This window comes from Benincasa hispida, chromosome 6, assembly GCF_027475165.1.
Source record: "Benincasa hispida cultivar pf3 chromosome 6, pf3_genome.v1.1, whole genome shotgun sequence".
Lineage (NCBI taxonomy): Eukaryota > Viridiplantae > Streptophyta > Magnoliopsida > Cucurbitales > Cucurbitaceae > Benincasa > Benincasa hispida.
Genome location: NC_143483.1, coordinates 53,191,537 through 53,212,040, shown reverse-complemented (window position 1 = coordinate 53,212,040; position 20,504 = coordinate 53,191,537). Strand labels below are relative to the sequence as shown.

The 20,504-nt window shown below is 36.2% G+C and overlaps 1 protein-coding gene and 3 non-coding genes across 6 annotated transcripts; all 4 read right to left on the bottom strand.

The window, feature by feature from the left end:
• Window positions 1-697: 697 nt before the first annotated feature.
• Window positions 698-804, bottom strand: LOC120069903 (small nucleolar RNA R71). The gene has a single exon (XR_005479718.1). It is a non-coding gene; the product is annotated as a small nucleolar RNA R71 (small nucleolar RNA).
• A 190-nt stretch (window positions 805-994) lies between these two features.
• LOC150035764 (small nucleolar RNA R71) lies at window positions 995-1,101 on the bottom strand. Its single transcript, XR_016530382.1, has one exon. It is a non-coding gene; the product is annotated as a small nucleolar RNA R71 (small nucleolar RNA).
• A 190-nt stretch (window positions 1,102-1,291) lies between these two features.
• LOC120069904 (small nucleolar RNA R71) lies at window positions 1,292-1,398 on the bottom strand. Its single transcript, XR_005479719.1, has one exon. It is a non-coding gene; the product is annotated as a small nucleolar RNA R71 (small nucleolar RNA).
• Window positions 1,399-15,698: 14,300 nt separating this feature from the next.
• Window positions 15,699-20,504, bottom strand: LOC120069890 (myosin-binding protein 1-like). Of its 3 annotated transcripts, none has more exons than XM_039021714.2 (4): window positions 20,062-20,504; window positions 18,098-19,464; window positions 16,282-17,760; window positions 15,699-16,173 (listed from the first exon to the last, which is right to left on the bottom strand). In XM_039021714.2, exons 2-3 carry the CDS (start codon window positions 19,353-19,355, stop codon window positions 16,322-16,324), a joined length of 2,697 nt encoding a protein of 898 aa, XP_038877642.2. In that variant the 5' UTR covers window positions 19,356-19,464; window positions 20,062-20,504; the 3' UTR covers window positions 15,699-16,173; window positions 16,282-16,321. The 3 variants fall into 3 exon arrangements, with proteins under 3 accessions (XP_038877642.2, XP_038877644.2, XP_038877643.2); XM_039021716.2 differs by having other exon boundaries at window positions 15,699-16,163; XM_039021715.2 differs by having other exon boundaries at window positions 15,699-16,197; window positions 20,062-20,422.

Below are 20,504 nucleotides of genomic sequence, written 5' to 3'. Positions count from 1 at the left end.
CCGCTGAGGAAACTTGAGTGCACAACGCAAGTTCATCAATGCATATCATCCACATTTCCACTTCAAATAAAATAATGCATCAGGTTTTTAGCGCCGTTGCCGGGGACTTGGCAAAATAGTGTGCTAACGGTAGTTTTTCTGATTTCTTTGCAGACTCTCAATCTCTGGCGAATTACGACCCGGAGATTGAAAGGACATTCAGAAGAAGACTAAGAGACAACTGCCAACAACAAGACAGAAAACTCCAAGAATGGCGGAACAACCGACAGAAAGCGCCGCAAATGTGAATAATATAATGGCCAATCCCATTCCTCTGGTGAATGATCGCAATAGACCCATTTGGAACTATGTGTCATCTAACCTCTACGATTTCTCTCCAGGATTCATGAGGCCGACATTAGATGGATCGAAGTTTGAAATGAAGTCAGTAATGTTGCAAATGATCCAGGCTACTGGGCAATTTGTAGGAAGGCGTGGCGAAGGCCCGCATTCCCACCTCTGGAGCTTCATAGAAATCTATAACACTTTTGTATTTCCGAATATCTCAACTGAGGAAGTTTGACTAATTCTGTTTCCATTTTCTTTATGTGATCAGGCGAGGAAATGAGCATATTCTCTCGAACCGGGAGAGATAACTTCGTGGGAACAGGTGGTGGAAAAGTTTATGAAGAAGTATTTTCCACCAATCGAGAATGCTAGGAGAAGAAAATTAATAACAAATTTTGAACAAGAAGATGACGAATCGCTCAGCGATGCCTGGGCGAGGTTCAAGTGGCTGGTAAGAGACTGTCCACATAATGGCTTACCAGACTGCCTACAAATGGAGATTTTCTACCAAGGATTGAATCCCTTTTCGCAGACCGCTGCCAATGCAGCAACCGCTGGTGATCAGGCGAGGAAATGAGCATATTCTCTCGAACCGGGAGAGATAACTTCGTGGGAACAGGTGGTGGAAAAGTTTATGAAGAAGTATTTTCCACCAATCGAGAATGCTAGGAGAAGAAAATTAATAACAAATTTTGAACAAGAAGATGACGAATCGCTCAGCGATGCCTGGGCGAGGTTCAAGTGGCTGGTAAGAGACTGTCCACATAATGGCTTACCAGACTGCCTACAAATGGAGATTTTCTACCAAGGATTGAATCCCTTTTCGCAGACCGCTGCCAATGCAGCAACCGCTGGTGATCAGGCGAGGAAATGAGCATATTCTCTCGAACCGGGAGAGATAACTTCGTGGGAACAGGTGGTGGAAAAGTTTATGAAGAAGTATTTTCCACCAATTGAGAATGCTAGGAGAAGGAAATTAATAACAAATTTTGAACAAGAAGATGATGAATCGCTCAACGATGCCTGAGCGAGGTTCAAGTGGCTAGTAAGAGACTGTCCACATAATGGCTTACCAGACTGCTTACAAATGGAGATTTTCTACCAAGGATTGAATCCCTCTTCGCAGACCGCTGCCAATATGGCAACCGCTGGTGGTCTGCTCGACAAAACATATGAGAAGGAAAAGAGTATACTTGAAATTCTCTTTTTCCCGATTGCGTTGTTTTGTGATGCTTCTATGATGGTAGGTATAGTTCACCGCATTTTCTAAGTAATCAATGCAAGACATTCTTTTCTTTTATTAGCTTCTTCAAATTTTGAAAGTCTTTAAGTTTTATTTTGCGCAAACCTGTGTTCAAACATTTATCGTATTCTTGTAATTCTGTTTTTAGCTTTGCGGTGAGAACGCTGCCAACTGCTAAGTTTGGGGGTGGCAGCAGTCTCGGAGAATTTCATTCATTATATTGCGATCATTTGAAAAAAAAAAAGTTGAAGTGAGATTTTGAGAATAATAACTCCACTGTCAACGTAATGGGGAAACCCATGTTGATAAGAGTTAAGCTGTGAAAGACACTTGCTCGAAGTTGGATGTCCACATGACACACGTAGGGGCAAGCCAAAACGAAGGCAAGTCGTTAGGATTAGCACATAAGCGCAACTCTTCTGTCCGACGCAAGCCAAAACAAACGAGACAAGAGTTGAGTTGAATATGGAATGCAATTGAAGTTGGATGTCCGCATAACACACGTAGGGGTAAGCCAAAAGAAGGGCGTAACCAGGTTCAACGTCGCATATGAATAGTTCATCGCAAAGTGTTGAAGTATTTTTGAATGAACGCATTCTTAAAAGCTAAACACAAAATTGTGGTGAATGAAGAAAATTTTTTTGAGTAAAGGCTTGCCAGATTTAAACTTAGAAGAGATCTTTTTGAAGAAGCAGCCAAAGTGGAGGAGAGCATTGCGGTGATAGTCAGAGGTGTGTGTAAATTATATTCTGAGAAGCTGGTCATCGCAAAGGAAAACATGAAGGTGAGTTAGAATTTCTTGAGTATAACGCATGCTTGAGGACAAGCATGATTTTAATTTTGGGGGTGAGATGACATGCAGAAATGCATATCATCTTAGTTCTTTTACTTAGAATTATAAAGGTTGTTAGGTAGAATATGTGACAATCATGTTAGGAATTCACAAGAAAAAGAGTTTGCGTCGATCAGCATGATGAATCTCAGCTAACCCGTTACTTTGCGTTAATTATGTGCTCAATATTCTATTTTTATAGCCAATGTAGGAAATGAACGCAAATGCGAAAACTAGACCACCATATAGACGACCGCATGCGGAGAAACTCTCCATCACAAGGCAAACACATTAGATCAACGCATGGGTGTTGTGGTGATCAGTCGCATGCGTCCATCGCATGGGGATTGCGCTCGTCAGGCAATTGCGGTCATCATGTAGAGTTGCGGTATTAAGCGAATGCGGCCGTTGAATGATATCGGCTACGCGACAATGCAAACTAATGGGATCAACGCAAGGTAGGTGGAATGAACGTATCAACACATCTATCTCAAGAAAATCCAAAGCTGAAGCTGACATTTCACCTACCACGCTGTTAGTGGCAAAGGTTCAAAAAAGGACTAACGCGCCGAATGTCAGACTCAGAGCAGTCCAATTAATGCTGTTAGTGACCCAAGCTCTATAAATAGAAGCCGACGAGCTGAAATTCAAGTAATCTGGGGGTGGATCCTTGTGAACCGGGGACTTTCTTCGCGATCCAAACAAAATGCGTGAGAAGATGCATGGGAGTTATTTACCTCCTTCATCCATTTCGAGTGACGATCGGAGCTAGATCTTGAGAGAGTTAGTTCCTCCGCCCATCCATGGCACCACCGACAGCCTTGACGCACATCCGCTGGAAGCAAAGCTTTGCTTCCAGCCGGTCATTTCTTTTTCCTTTCTTTTTCTATATTGTATTGTCTGACATTTTGTGATTAAGGAATTAATACAACTTGTTTTCATGCACTTCTCTGTTTCCTTCAACTGCATCTCCATCTTCTTGCTTAGCATCTTTACTTTCATTGCAACACTTAGTGGGAGTGCTTGGGTATTGCTTACTTAGTCATGTGGATTAGAAATATGAAGCATGTAGTAACCCACCGAGAGGTGTGCGTTGCGTGAGTGTGTGAATAATCTTATTTGCTTAATGTGAAACTGCTGCAACGCCTGTCTAGAGGCTAACACATTGCTTGTCTATGAGTAAAGTCAGCAATAATCAACTGCCCGGCGGGGTAAGTGGTTGGATGCATTAAGGAATGTATGTATTGTTCACTAGGGATAGTAACAACCTTGCTCAACCAACTTCATGTGATTGTCTTGTAGTATGTATGCTTCAGTCATCCATTAGGGATATTCGGGAGGGTAGTCTAAAAACAAGATCTAGGCTTGGGAAGGTCAGGTCAGAATCTCGGCTAGGGAGAGTCAGATTAGAACGCATAACACAAGAGATAGGAGCTTAAGAATAGGCACTGTTTGCTATTAACCCATCGCATGCATCCTAGAGATAGGATACGATTGAGTGCGGTCACCGCAACATTATATGCATTTTGCATCAACGCATAGGAAAAGAGTAGAGACTTAGGAATGAGTTCTATGGACATTTTGTATTCAACACATGCGTCCAAGACTTAGGAGCACCACATTTGCATTGGAAAATGATTTGCTGTGCATGAGTGTAGCATGATCGCATTGGCTTGCGTTGACTAGGGTTGCCCTCGTAGTCACTCTTAAGGGTTGCAATAAAATCATCTCCGCATTTTATCTATTTTCCCACACATTTATTTCATGTCAAGGTTTGTCGCATCTCTATCTTTCATGCATATTCTCATTGCATTGTCTGTTAGATAGAAGTAGGAGTAGGATTAACGTAGTAGCATGTCCTTCATTCTTTTATTTAAACCGCCGCATGCACATCACACAAACACATAGCTACAAGTCCCTGTGTTCGACCTTGGATTACCCGAGAAACTTGCGTTCGCATTATACTTGGCGTGAGCACAAGAAAACTTGTGGCAGGACGCATGGTCATCACATATATTCATTAACGCATTATCAGTCTAATGCATGACCATTAACGCATGACTATCAATGCATATCTTAGAAACATGCATTGCATAATGCATCCACTGGATTTTTGGTTGTCGAGTAAAATTGACTTCCAATTTCCCGCCATCAACTAGACCACGAAAATAGTCACTTTTCTTTATAACGACCGTTTACTGTTAAAACTGACTATTTCATTTATTATATAAACTAGGTTAAATCGATCTTAATCATGAGCTAGCTAAGAACTCTTGTTTGTTTGGGATTATCCTGCAAACGGTGAGAGTAGTTCAACAACGCTGCTCAATAAGTTTACCATTTTGGGGATAAGACCGAATGAATAGCTGGGGACAAAGCCTTGTAAGATGGAATTCACTCCTACCCTATTTAGGGTTAGCAGATAGGTTGTTCTCTTAAGTACTAACTCCAGGTCTTGAACAAATGGGGCCTCGCCTTCTCATGATAGAGAAAGGATTTGATTCATAGAGATTATGAATCAGAATTGTTCATTAGAGGATCAGTAGGAACTTAAGGAACAAGATGTAGTCATAGAGGTAAAATGGTATTTTTGACCTAGCTGTGATTACGAACAACCTGTGAAGGATCGACTTACTGATTATAGTTATTAAGTGGACATAATATATCTATAGTGAGGGGAGTTCAACTATGAGATATAGTGGAGTGTCCCATTAATTAATCAATGGGGGTTAGATCGAACTAATGAGTTTAGACGATTAATCTCGAATCGTTGGAGCCCATGATCTGTAGGTCCGCGAGGTCTTCCTACTAGCTCATAAATGGATAAGCTTTAGGATAGCTTGAGAAATTAATTTGAAACATTCAAATTAAACAGAACAAGAGAATATATATTTAAACATGATTTAAATATATGAAGATGATTATTGTGCAAAAATTAATTTAATATTTGATATTAAATTAATTTATGAAATTAATTAAAGAAAATCATTTTTGTATTAAAATAGTTTTAAAATCATTTTTTGTTTTAAAAGAAAATGGAAAAATGATTTTGCATGGTTGCAATAAATGGGGATTCAATTTTCTCCATTACCTTCATCTTCATGCTCACACAAAAGCCATTATTTTCTCTACATTGATTCTCCAAGCATGAGCTGCAAGCCACGCACTCCAACTCTTTGCATGTTCATCTACTATATATAAAGAAAATTGGAGTCGTTGGAGAAAGGTGAATGCAGAATTTTGAGAGAAAAAATTTTCTTTGAAGAAGAAACTGTCTTTTTCAATCGGTTGCTGTGAGATCTTCTTACTTCTTCACATTTTCAAGCTATTCTTGAGTCCCATAACTCTGCCTAAAGCTCCAAAAGGATAGTAGGGAGGGCTTTGGGGGTGGTTCACGGTGATATCAAGTGAAGACAACAGCTGTACAAACGTTTTCTTGGAGAGTTCTTTAAAGGTATGTTTTGAAAACCCATTTTTTTTAAAGAAGAACGTGCTTTAGTTTTTTCCAAAATGAGTAAATTAGAATACTTATGGATCCTTGATACTTATGATGCATGTTGTTTAACTCTTTCAGTATGTTTGCTGTAAATTCATGTTTTCAATCTAAATAGAATTTGGACGATCCGCTTCCGCTCATGGATCTCTTTAAAAATGAGTTCCTTCACCTCTGACATCAGGTGTATTGTATTGCCCATAAAGCTTATTCAATCTCTTTAAAATTGTGCTGAATTGTTTTCTTAATAAAGCAAGCAAGTCAGTAAGATTCTCTTCACTTCACTTCCCCTGGTTTGAGTTGTGGTCTTCATTCACATAAGATTGTAAAGCTAACTCTTTATCTTTCTCCGTTTGTTTATCAAAAGTCAATTCAAAAGTACGAAGAGACCAAAACAATTCATCAACTGTCATAGTGGCTATATCATGTACTTCTTCAATGGCAATCACTTTCATGTCAAAATGTTTCAGTAGAGAAGGAAAACTCTTTCTAACTAATTTTTCTTTTGAAATTTTCTCACCAAAGGCAAAAGATTGATTTGCAATGTCTAGAATACGTACATTAAAGTCAGCTATTGTTTCATCCTCCATCATTTTTAAAGATTCAAACTTCAAAGTTAGAATCTACAGTCTCGACATCTTCACTTTGGATGTACCCTTATGAGCAACTTCCAAAATTTTCCAAGCTTTTTTAACTGAAACGCACGTATTGATAAGCCGAAATATATTTTTATCAACCCCATTGAAAATTGAGTTTAAAGTGCGAGAATTTCCTAGGGAAGCCTCATCCTCTACTTCAGTCTAGTCCTTCTCAAGTTTATGTGAAACTTTGCCATCCTCATTAGTGATTATTGAATGAGTCCACCTATTTACAACAACTTTCTAGGTCTTATTGTCAATTGATTTTAGAAAAGTAGACATTCTGGCTTTCCAATATGAGTAATTTGTTCTATCAGGAACTGGAGATCTAGTAGTAGATCCACCTTCTCTGATTGGTTCCATTGCAGACTATTAACTGAAATATTACAATTGAACCCGCTCTAATACCAATTGAAAAACGTACAACCAGTCAACTGTATATATATGATGATGGACACAATGATGCTAACAAAAGTAATAACACAAAATAAACAAACAGAGAAAAGAGATAACACACAATAAGTTAACCTAGTTCAGTATAGCTTGCCTACATCTGAAGGACACAATGCCTAAATTAAAGAGAAGCTCAACGTAATCCAGAAGATTTACAAGAAAAACTACTTAACTAATAGAACCACTAACATGTATTACAGTAAACCATATATAGGAAAACCGTTTAGACTCCTCCTAAACTTGTTGTCACCTATCTCATGGTTTTTTCTCTGCTCAGGCTTTATTGATCTTTGATAAGCTCGAAACTTATGTCGTTATTAAGCTTCGAACTTGATGAAAAGAAAATTTGTATATACCGAACTACTTCTATTACTATTGAAACACAACAACAGTGGTAAGTCCAAGTCAATCTACATGGAAGTGTGACTTGTTTCGTTAAGTTAATTTCTTAACTAGAGCGGTAAATGAGGGGTTTTGGTGTGAAAAAGATAAATGCATGAAATCAAAATAAAAGGAGTAAATGTAATCTAGGATAGGAGTCTATCTAATTTCTCGAGCAAGAGAGAGTTTCCTATGCAATTTCTTACATTAGGCATCAATTAATTACACTGAATCTATTAACCCCTCAACCTATTAGAAAATCTAATAGCCTAATTATACAAATTCGATATTAAACCAAATTAGCCCTAATTCAATTTATAACTCCTCCTTGTTAGCAACATACAAATTAAAATTAAATTGCATTACGAAAAGGTTTAATTGTTGAGACATACTACAAGCCGAAAAATCCATATCTTATAGCATGATATATTTGGAAAAGATTATATTGGGGCATACATGCATTTGGTTAGAAAAAGTCTAGACTTTACACATGTGATCCTAATATACGCAACTAAATCAATCAATATATGCATAGGTTATGATGATTTTGCAAACAAAAATTTCAATAAACTAATTTGTCAGATCAATTTATAAAAATGACATTAAGATTCAATAAAAACATCCCTAAGAGTTCACAACAATTCAGTTAATTTAACTAGAAATCCTTCAAGAAATTAAACATAGGGCTCTTACTCAAGAAAATTAGATAGAAGTTGTGATAATGGGCAGAAATGCAAGATATTATAGCGCAAATAAGTAAAACAATGAAGGAATGCGACAGTAAAAATATACAAAATCATGTCGAAAAGCGGTAAACTGAGAATATTGCGATCGCATGCGCTCATCGCATGAAAGCAACTAATTTACTTATTTTGTGCAGGAAAAATGCGTTAGCGTAAGTAAAATTGCGATCCAAGGAATTCGGCGTCCCCGCGCATTGAAAGATTGCGATCACAAGAAGTTGCTCAAGAAGGTGGCCGTATAAACACGGCGCGTCAAGGTGAAAGCATAATAAATCATGATGGGACAGAAAGCTGATGACGGTCGAATCCGAATTTAGTCGACAAGCCATTAATGACACACTGTAGCATGTACACTCAACTTTTCGATGACCATTAATCGGCACATCAGAGCAGAAGATTTAATGACCGCCCATCATTGCAATCATTAGAGAGAAAAGCTTTTTCACCTTGAGCTCTATAAATACTAAAGGCCACCATCATTAAAGGGGTTCACGATATAGAAGTTAGATCATATACAAATTTGATAGCCATTAGTCTGTAGTTATTCATATACTTAGAAGGCAGAGGCGAGCGAAGAGAAGAAGACGCCGAGAGGACATTCCTGGACAGCTCGAAAGATTGCCAGGAAGCGCTACAAACAGAGAGAGGGCTAACACTTGCGAGAGCAAGGATATTCTTTTGGACACAGTTGAAGTGAAGAGACAGTGTAAAAGGCCACGGGAAGCAAGACATTGCTACCGGGCTTCTTATCTCTACATTCTTATTGTTATTCTGTATTCTGCATCTAATTTATAAACAATGGAAATTTCATTTCAACTCATGTTCAATCTCTCCTTACTTCGCATGAGTAGCAAAATTTCCGAATGGGTTGAGAAGTACTTAACTAGTATGACCTAAGAGTTTCACTTTATGTGATCATCTTGTCTTATGTATGTGTCATTCACCCTTTAAAGATACTTGAGAGAGTAGTCAAAGAAAGAATCTAGACTTGAGAAAGTCAGATTAGAATCTAGGCTTGAGAGAGTCAGATTAGAACCGCATAAGTAAGAGATAGAAACTTAGACATAAGTTCTGTTTGCTATTACGCATCGCATGCACCCTAGAAATAGGATACGATAGTATGCGGTCACCTTGTGTATGTGTGCATCATTCATCATTGCATAGACAAGAATAGAGGCTTAGACATAAGTCCTATCGACATTACCGTATGTGTTCTAGAAATAGAAACTGTCATTTGCATTGAAAGATGACATGCTGTTGTGTGTGTGTAGCATGATCGCATAACTTGAACGCAATCTTAGGAAGTGTGAGCTAAATCCCTTCTCAACCCATTCATCTCATACTCATTGTAATTCTTGATTTCATCGACTCTTCACTCGAACCCATCGCATAGGATTTATATTTAAACAAAACAACAACCAACTTATTTGTTTTTGCCACCGCAAAGGAATCAATTTTACTGTCGCATAGTAACTCAGTAGTCTCTGTGGTTGACCATGGACTTACCAGGAAACCTAGTGAGATTTATACTTGGGTTTTACTAGGAAAACTTGCATATGCAACACATAACTCATCACCGCAAACATACGTCATAATCGCATCACATTTACAACGCATCAAGTTTTTGGCACCGTTGCCGAGGAATACGACAGCTCATATTGTGCTAACAGTAACCTTTGGATTTTCCTTGCTGCTTTCGACCTCTGTGCACTGCCATTCCTTTGGTTAGGAAAGAAGTAGGTGTCGTATGAGTGAAGGACAAGTTCCTGAGTCCAACTACGACCCACAGATCGAAAGAATGTTCCGAAGAAGACGAAGAAACAACTGCCGACAACAATAAGAGAGAAATCCCAATATGGCGGAACAATCGGAAGACAGAGCAGGAAACGCAAACAACATCATGGCAAACCCCATTCTTCTGGCGAACGACCGCAATAGACCCATTTGGGACTATGCATCACCCAACCTCTATGATTTTTCCCCAGGAATCGTGAGGTGAGCTTTGGACGGATCGAGGTTTGAGATGAAGTCGGTTATATTACAGATGATTCAGATGGTCGGACAGTTTGATAGAAGGCGTGGCAAGGATCCGCACGCCCATCTCCGGAGTTTCATCAAAATCTGTAACACTTTTGTGTTCTCAAACATCTCAGCTGAAGAAGTTTGACTAACGTTGTTTCTATTTTCTCTATGCGACCAAGTAAGGAAACAGGCTTATTATCTCGAACAAGGGGAGATAACGTCATGGGAACAAGTAGTAGAGAAGTTCATGAAGAAATACTTCCCCTTTACCGAGAACGCAAGAAGGAGGAAGTTGATCACAAATTTTGAACAAGAAATTAACGAATCGCTCAACGATGCCTGGGCGAGGTTTAAGAGACTGGTGCGAGATTGTCTGTACAATGGCTTACTTGACTATCTCCAGATAGTAATTGATTTCTATATTTTGCAAATGAATTGTTTTCTGAACTTTAAGTTCACATTGATCTGTATGGGGATCTAAATGAGATAATAACGATGCATTCCATGTAATTTATTTTTCCAACTACTTAATTCCTCCCTCTAATATTGGAAAATGTGTCTCACTAATATGACAATCAACAAATCATGCAGTAAATACATCACTTGTCAGGGACTTAGGATATTTAATAATTGATGGGGAATCATATCCAACATATATTCCTAACCTCATTTGAGGATCCATCTTAGTGCGTAGTGGTGGAGCAATTGGAACATATACTGAACATTAAAAAATTTTCAGATGAGAAATATTTGGCTCATGACCATAAGTTAATTGTAATGACGAGTACTTATGATAAGCTACTGGCCTGATGCGTACAAGTGATGCTGCATACAAAATTGCATGTCCCCATACAGACGAAGGAAGCTTAGCTCTCATAAGTATTGGTCTCGCAATTAATTGCAAACGTTTTATAAATGAATTTGCTAAACCATTTTGTGTATGAACATGAGCTACAGGATGTTCAACACTTATCCCAATTGACATACAATAATTATCAAAATTTTGGGATGTAAATTCACCAGTATTATCAAGACGAATGGTCTTAATTGTATAATCAGGAAATTGTGCTCTTAACTTAATTATTTGAGCAAGTAATCTTTCAAATGCAAGATTTCAACTTGATAATAAGCACGCGTGTGACCATCTAGTGGATGCGTCTATTAATACCATAAAATATCTAAATGGTCCACTTGGTGGGTTAATAGGTCCGCATATATCACCATGAATTCGTTTTAAAAATGCAGATGATTCAACCCTTACTTTAGCTGGTGATGGTCTAATTATCAATTTTCCTTGAGAGCAAGCATCACATGATAATTCATTAGATTAAAGAATCTTCTGGCTCTTCAATAGGTGTCCATTTGAATTCTCAATAATTATCCACATCATTATAGATCCTGGATGACCCAGTCGTTCATGCCAAATTATAAATATGTCTGGATTCATGAACTTCAGGTTCATTGTTGCATATGTTTCATTTACTCGTATATGAGTATAATATAGTCCAAAAGATAATGCAGGCAACTCTTCCAATATACGTTTTTCATTTGAGACAGTGGATATGATATATAGATATTTCACATTATTCTTACTATCAGTTACAATATGATAACCATTGCAACGTGTATCTTTAAAACTTAGAAGATTTCTCTTTGATTGACTAAAGAACAATGCATCGTCGATTGTAAATTTTGTTCCTCTAGACAAAATAATATTTGTTTTTCCAAAACCTTCGATCAAGTTTGCAGAACACGATATTGTATTTACAAGCTTTCAACATTGTCAATTTGGAAAAATATTTTTTATTTGTAAGTATTGTATGTGTAGTTGCACTATCCGCCAGACATAGATCTTCTTTGCTCATTTTTGAAACACCTAACATATGATAATGATCAATGTTTCTTCATTAAAAGAAAATAATTACAATAAAAAACAACACTTAAAATATACAAAAGTTACCAAAAAACATGAAGGTAGATAAAAGAAAACAACAACATTAAGTTTAGATATTCTCAAAGTAAAAAAAAAAAAAAAAAATTGATGTGCCATCAACTGTGCCAATCTTCTCTGCAGGAGATTCAAAGAAGTCCGCCATATCCAAATTTGTCATATGAGATGGGTCAAATATATCATTATCCTGGTATGCAAAATTTGCTTCCACATTTTTCTCTTTTGCCTTTAAGGAGACTTGATAGAGGTCAACTGAGTGTTTTGACGTATAACAGGTACGTGACCAATGCCTAGTCATTCCACAACGGAAGTATTTATTTTCAACACTCATTAAACTTTTATCTTGTGGAACTTTTCCTTTGTGATCATCATTTTGTGTGGTTCTTTTGAAATTTAAATGATTAGAACGACCACCACGAAAATAATAATTATTTCTTCCCTTGCCACGGTCACGACCTCGATTGGGACCACAACCTCGACCACAATTATTATTAAAATTCACAACATTCACTTCAGGAAATGGTATTGTTCCGGTTGGTCTAGATTCATTGATAACTCGTTATTTTGTTCGGCCACGAGAAGACATGAAATTAGTTCAGAATACTGTTTAAAACCTTTCTCTTGATATTGCTGCTGCAGGAGCATATTCGAGACATGAAATGTAGAAAATGTCTTTTCTAACATATCAACATCAGTAATTTTTTCTTCGCATAACAACAATTTTGAACAGATTTTAAATAATGCAAAATTGTAATCACTTACTGATTTAAAATCTTGTAGCCTCAAATGTATCCACTCATAACGAGTTTTAGGAAGAATAACAGTCTTTTGATGATCATACAACTCTTTTAAATGTTTACACAAGATACAAGGATCTTCTATTGTAAGATACTCCATTTTCAATTCCTCGTGGATATGATGACGAAGGAAAATCATAGCTTTTTCTTTGTCCTGATTGGATATCATATTTTCTTCTTTAATAGTCTTCCCAAGATTCATAGCATCCAGGTGGATTTCAGCGTCAAGTACCCATGATAAATAATTATTGCCGTTAATATCAAGGGTGACAAATTCTAATTTTGTGAGATTTGTCATAGCAGTACTATCATAAAATATTGTACTTATGTTAGAAATTTAACAGATATGGAATATGTAAAATAATATTAAATTTATTAATCATAATGAAGAGGGAAAAATCGACATACCTTTAGGACCTACCTTTAGCAAGAAAAACGAAAGAAGTTTGTGTTGATAACGTGTTGTAAAATTGGGTAGCACAACAAAACACAGATATGGAAAAATATAATAATAATATATAATATAATAAATAACAAAGGAATATAAAATAAACAACTTAAATAAAATAAAGAAATAAAGAAAATATGAAAATCATAAAATTTTCTCTATTTTTCCCAAAAGTTTGGATTTCTCACCAATCTTCACCATTCTACAAAATGCATAAATGACCATTATTTATAGAAAAATTGACATGTAGGATGTGGCTATTAGAACACTGACCATATTTAAATTTGTGATACATGGAGTAACGTGTTGAAGGATACATGGTCTTTTTTGGGATGGACATCTATATTGTATAATATTTATAATAAAAATAACATATAGCACACGGTTAAATTAATAATCTAACACCAATTGTTAGAAAGTTGAAAATCAAATATTTAAATAAAAATTTTGGTCACACGTTTAGGGTTCCATACAAAACTTGAAACCATTGTAACATGTGGTTTGACTCCAAATCCTAACAATTACATCTCTTATAACTTAGACGTATTGTGACGTTTTAAAAATCAAAGTGAGCATATAGCTTATCTAAGACACATAGACACATAGTACGTGCCCTTGATTAATAAGTTTGATATTCGAATTTTTTAGCATTTTCATATTGAACTTAAAAAAGAAAAAAAAAACTGTGTTTTAGAATGAAATTTCTCGCTACCAATCAACATGGACTTTGTTATTTCTCATATACCTTGTTCCTAGAAAATTTAAAGTTAATATAAGTTTTAAACTTTAGAGATATATTAATTACAAAATTAAAAGTTGTTTATTGATCACATTTGGATTTAACAATGTCTTGGATTTTTTATTCAATTTAATTTGGTCTAGTATCTTGATTTTCATTGGTGATGGGTGGTCAAACATTGAAATAATAAATTCTCAAATAATTTATAATTCAATCAATAGTGGTGATGGATCTCAATACCATCTGTTAGTTTTAATACAAGTAGTCAACCTTAAAATTAGCAGTTGGTTGACAAACTTTTCTTCCAATTTAATTTCATATTTATAAACTCATATTCAACTCTTTCTACCATTATCAGAAATGAAATAATCCATCAACTTGTTATACCTTCTGGTCTCATAGTTTTATTTTCTCTTCTTTTGATCATGAAATTATATAATGAAATCAGAAAGAAATTATTTCATAAAATCGTCTCAATGTAACTGAAAGTTTTTCACCGTTAACTTATGAGATAGATAATACCTTATGTTTGAATCAAATGGTAATAGACATGTTGATTTGTATGAGACAATCACGTGTTAGTGAGTTGACTTTGTAGTTATGTGGCTTTTACAATGTAAATAAAAAGTTCAAAATTAAAACAAATAACAAGTTAGGTTTGTGTCACATAAATCTCCCATCTTTACAAGATTTCTAATGGGTCTCAAAACTAAAACGTTTAATAACTTCATTCTTTCTATTTTATCTGTAATAAATTCTTAATATTTCAATTTTGTGTCTAATAACCTCTTCGATAATTTTAAAAAAATTACTAACCTATTTGATAAACAAAATTAAAAGTTTAATTCTATTTGATTAAAAAAATCAATTCTATATAAAATGGATTCACTAACTTGTTTCCTAAAAAAATTGAACATAAAATAAAAGGAAAAACATTTTCTTTTCGGTTCATAAGTTTTAGGTCTAGTTTCTATTTGATTCATAGTTTTCAAAATTTTATACATTTAGTCTTAAGTTTTGAGTTTAATTTCAATTTGAGTTTTGTTTCAATTTGGTCCCTAACTTTCAAGATTTATACTTTTAAACATAATTTTTCATCAAATACCCAATTTCCGTCTTTAATGTTAACGTAAGTTAATAAATTTAAAATAATCAATATAATTTTAATTAATTAAGTTTCATTTCTTTGATTATGTTTAAAGTTAAATTTAAAATTGCATTTCATAATTATTTGAAATTAGTTAAGAGACATTGACGACAATGATTGGAAGTATTTAATTAATGAAAAATTGAAGCTAAAAATATAAAATCTTGAAATCTAGGGACCAAATTAAAATAAAACTCAAATCTCAAGGATAAAATGATAACATTTTGAAATATAGGACCAAAATTGAAATCAAACTCAAAATTTAAGGACTAAGTGTGTAATATTTTGAAATCTAATTATCAAATAGAAACAAGATCCAAAATCTATGAAATAAACCTATAAAATACAAAATTGAAAGTAAATAGAATTTACATAACATTTTTAAAGTTTAGAGACATGTTAGAGAGAAAATTGAAAAGAACTATTATTCAAATGATCCTAAATTATTCAAATTAAAGTTGCTGGACAGCCAAAACCACCAAGAGAGAGTGAAAAAAGGCTTTTCATTTATCATAGGGATCATCAACCAACACAATGATCAAAATAAACTGTTACAATTACAATATTCACACATGACCAACTCATTCAATCCACTCAAAAAAATGGAAAACAAAAAGGAAAAGAAAGAAAAACAAACTAATAAACAACTCTTGACTTCAAAGGATGAACCAGAAAGCAAGAGCTCATCCCAACTGAAGGAATGAACTTTCCTAGCTTGCCTTCTTCACTTTGTACCTGTACTCTCAATTTATCACAATATATCAAAATTATTGGTAAGGAGTAAGAGTTAAAATCCTAAAAGTGGCAATTGCTACACCAAAAGAATTAATGTCACACTGTTTTACTTTCAAATCCTTTGTATTCTTCATATCTTTGGAGAAAACAAGCTATTGGAACTGTACAGTTGTCTGAAATTGTGCTCAGTGTATGTCGTCCTTGTCCCTCTCCCCTGGATGTAACTGATAGAAAATGATCAAACAGAACTATTTTGTGAATATGAAAACGATATAGAACAAAGAACAAGCATGTAATGATTAGAAAAACGGATTTCGGGTTGAAAAACTCACTTTTGAATAGTTTCTTTGAACAATATCACCAAACTGTCCTTCAACTTCTTGTCTCGATTTTCCGTAGTTCTCGCAAATGGGAAGCGATCTCTTGAACAAACTGAAGCCCCTCCTCTCCTTTTCTAAGTGAATTGATTGTGAGCTCGAGAAAATTTTTGTCGGCTTCGAGTGTTTCCATCCTTTCGTTAAGATTGCACACCTCTTTTTTTAGAAAGGCGAAATCCGCCATTTCAGTAGCCAACAGGGAATTCCTATCACTATAGTCAAGTTCACTACTTTCTTTATCAAAGGAAGAATTTGTGACTGAGGGAAGGCGATCATCGTTGGCGTGAGCATCTTCCCCTGGTGTTTTCTGTTTTGAGTTATCCAAATCAAGATCATTTGTCCCACTTGGAAAACTTCCTTCGGTTCCAAAATATTCACCATTGCTGAGATCCATCTTCACCCCGTTGTTCGAAAACAAATAAAGCATATTCTCAAGCTTCTTAAGGCATTGCACGATGTTTAGCTTTTCATCCTCAAACTCTAACAATAAATTGTTATATGTACTACCTTCACTTCCAACTTTCTCGTGGATATCGGGTTTACCTGCAACATGATTTCCATAACCGATTGTTCCGGTCTGATTTGACTCTAAATGAACAACCCTGATATCTCTTTCCTTCACAGAAGTCTCCACTAGATTATCTATCGTATATGCATTAGGAAAGTTAATCCGATAAAATTCGAGTTCTGCTTCAAGATCTTGTATCTCTTTGTCCTTCTCTGTAATGAGATCATTTGCCTTCTGCAGGGCCTCATCATCATACTCACTTTGCTCTTCCATCATCCTTAGACACTGCAATGCCTCCATGTGAAGGTTGGCCTTCTCCTCTTGCAGCCTCGTAATCATGGCCATTGCTTGATTTGCAGCAATTGCAGATGCATTTCTTTCTTCCTCCAATTCCTTATATAAAGAACTCATAAGCTTCTCATCATACTCGACCTGTCGTTTCAACCGATCAACCACATTTTCCCCTTCGACTTCACTGACTATGCTTCCATCTAAAGATTCTAAACCGGACTCATTTCTTTCAAGTGAAAGCCTTTTTTGTAGCATCTGCATCCCGGTGCTCGAGAAATCAAAGTTCCTCAGCTCGTCTCCATTTACGGATAGCCTTGGACTCATGTCCCGTGACTGGTCGTTCAACCGATTAAATGAGAGTTGTGACAAGAGAAGCTTCAGATCTTCACTAACTTTTGAAGATTCCTTCCCGATCCATTGTTCCGAAAGCTTGCCAGACAATTGTCTTCCTCCTCTAGTGCCTACAGCTAGCTTATATGCATCGCCAAGCTCTAACATATTGGGCGCCATCTGAACAGCATCACTTGAAACAGGTTGGGCTTCGGAACCTGCTTCGGACGTTGCTTTCGTCGGCAAGATTTCAGCCTTCTCGGTTCCTCTGATTTCCATTTCGTATTCCTCACTTCTAGTAACATCTACAATAATTATGAAAAAAACATTGATTATCACAAGGAATTTCATCTGAACGCACCGGCTGAAACTATAAGCAAAGTTTGACAAGACTGTTGGATGCAACCTATGCTCTTATTCCTAATCTTTGCAATATAAATTACATAGCAATAACGATTATACATTAGCATTCATCATTTTAGATCAGTGTTATTGCCTAGTTACCCTAATCTTTGCTCTTATTCCTTATCTTTGCAACAATAGCAAAGATTGATTTTTTTTTCTTATCATTTTGTGTTGTGTCATACAGCTCGAAGCAAGTTAAAAAAAAATTAGAGCTAGAATTGAGTGGAAAGAACTCACAGTTTTCTTCCACAACTTCAACAGGGGTTGCTATTGTGTTTGAAGAAGGAGCCATACTGTCAGGGGGAAGGATATCAGTTGGTGAAGAGAAAACCTCATTAACTTCCACATGCTTTGGAGTCAATTCATCCAGACCATGCCCAATCGAGACACCACATTCTATAGGAGGCAGTGGATTGTCTAATAAGACTAGTGGCTCTAAGATCAATGGTTCAGGCGCCAAAGCTGGATCTACTAGTTTCATCGAGGTTAAATTACCAGCAAGAGAAATGACGTTAGGCTCCGTATTAACACCTTGAACGGTAAGATCATCCTTAGAATTGGTCGTCTCAACCCTCAAAGTGCTTCCATTTCCATCAGATTCTGTGTCTGACGTAATCTTCAGCTCTCTGTGTTGTACATGAGGTGTTACTAGTGGCTCTAAGACCAATGGTTCAGGCGCCGAAGCTAGCTCTACTAGTTTCGTCGAGGTTAAATTACTGGCCAGAGAAATGAAGTTAGGCTCCATATTCACATCTTGAACGGTGAGATCATCCTTAGAATTAGCCGAATTGGCCATTTCAATCCCCAAAATGCTTCCATTTCCATCAGATTCTGTGTCTGAGATAATCTTCAGTTCTCTGTATTGAACATGAGGTAAAGGATTGCTTGAAGACTCATGGCAATCTTCCTCACAATGGGCAACAGAACTCGACAAGGGAACATCGAGATCCTCGGCCTCCAATCCACTTGATCGGGCCTGGATTAAGCTCTGACCAAGCCCTCTTGGAACATACAACTCCTTACAACATGAACAAAATTTTTGGCTCAAAGTATCATATTTTTGACCCCCAAGCAAAGGATCTCTGTCAATACCAGGATAGGGATCATCCCCCATTTTCCCAACCAATAATCTGTAAGTCTCAGAATTCGACTGATTGATCGTTGCAAATGAAAAAAGGCAGCTTTCACACATTTCATGAACATTCACAAGTTTGTTGTGGGCATGGCAAAGTACCAAGGATGAAAGCTCCAGCTTATGTTTGCTACAAATTAATTTCCAAAGATACCCCCTTTTCTCAGAGCCAAAAATATGATCAAGTCTTGAACATAGCAGGCACGGGGTGCGCAATTTCCAAATTTGAGCACATTTTGTGATGAAGAATGAGAATATAGAGTCCACAAAAAGCATACATATCAGCAGCCATTCAGAAACAGCAGACAACAAAGAAGTAAAAAGACTTCTTTCAGTACGTGGTTCAACAGATGAAGTTCCCATTACAGCCAATGTCACAACAAAACCAAGCTCATAGGATAAATTAACCGTCTTGAGTGCGTAAATTTCAATCCTCCAAAGCAGTCCAAAAGGAAACTCAATCAAGCATCAACTGCAGGGTCAAAGAAATTACCACACTGATTAACAAAAAGTGCAAAATAACAGCATAATTATGAAGAAAACAACCCTTCTCCTCTCCTCTCTGGACCCGCCCAACGACAACCAAGCGAAGGAAGACAAAAAGATTCAAACATAGACAGTTTGACTTTGATAGAACAGAATTCTTAAACAACCATTTTGGGGGGGTTGGAGAAGAACAAATTGACTCAGAGGCAGGTGAAAGAGAATTTGAGAACACCAAAAACAAAGATTTTAGGTAAAGAAGTATCATAACCAAATAGAAAAAGAAAATTAAAATCTAAGGAAAAGGCAAAGAGCTATTAAATGCAGGAAGAAATCAATCAATGGAGTCAACCGAACAATTGTTGAATATCAATCAATTAGACAATAACAAAAACAGAAAAACCCAATTCTCATAACAGATCACACCCCATCAAGAAGCAGCAAAATTATCAAACAAAAATCCAACAGATCAAGCTCATGAAAAAGGATGTAGAGATTAGAACACAAAAACTCAACGATCAGAACCCATCAACAGGCAAAACCAAGAACAATAACAAAAGAATCAGATTCACAGAACGAAAATTACCCATCAAAATTTCAAAAGCCAGCAAATCGTTTGGAGAGAGAACCCACAAATCAAAAACAAAAAGAAATCAGAGGAAAATCGCGATCCCAATAGAGAGAAGAAAGTAAAGAACAAAACCCAGAGGCAGTTTTTAATTTGTATAAAGATTAAAACCAAAGGCCCACCAAAAAGGTTGAACAATCCAACCAATTGGGGACGCAATAATTTACATTTTATTTATGGGGTTAAAGAAAATGGAAGAGAAAGAAGGGAAAGAAGGGAAAGAAGTTGGAAATTGACATGCACGCCGACCAAAGCCAAAAAGTCGGCTGCAGATCAAAAGGGGGCAAAAGGAAAAACGACGACGTTGATTAATAACACTGAAAGATTAATCCCTTAGCGAAATGAGAATGAAAAAGAAGAAAAAAAGTTAATACTTTTTGAGTCTGTATGAAGAACACCAG

Excerpts from the sequence above, each read along its gene's own strand:
- LOC120069890 (XM_039021714.2), bottom strand. The coding sequence starts at position 19,355 with ATGGGAACTTCATCTGTTGAACCACGTACTGAAAGAAGTCTTTTTACT. Across the intron at positions 17,761-18,097 it reads TGAAGTTGTGGAAGAAAACT|ATGTTACTAGAAGTGAGGAA; the intron begins GTGAGTTCTTTC and ends TAATTATTGTAG.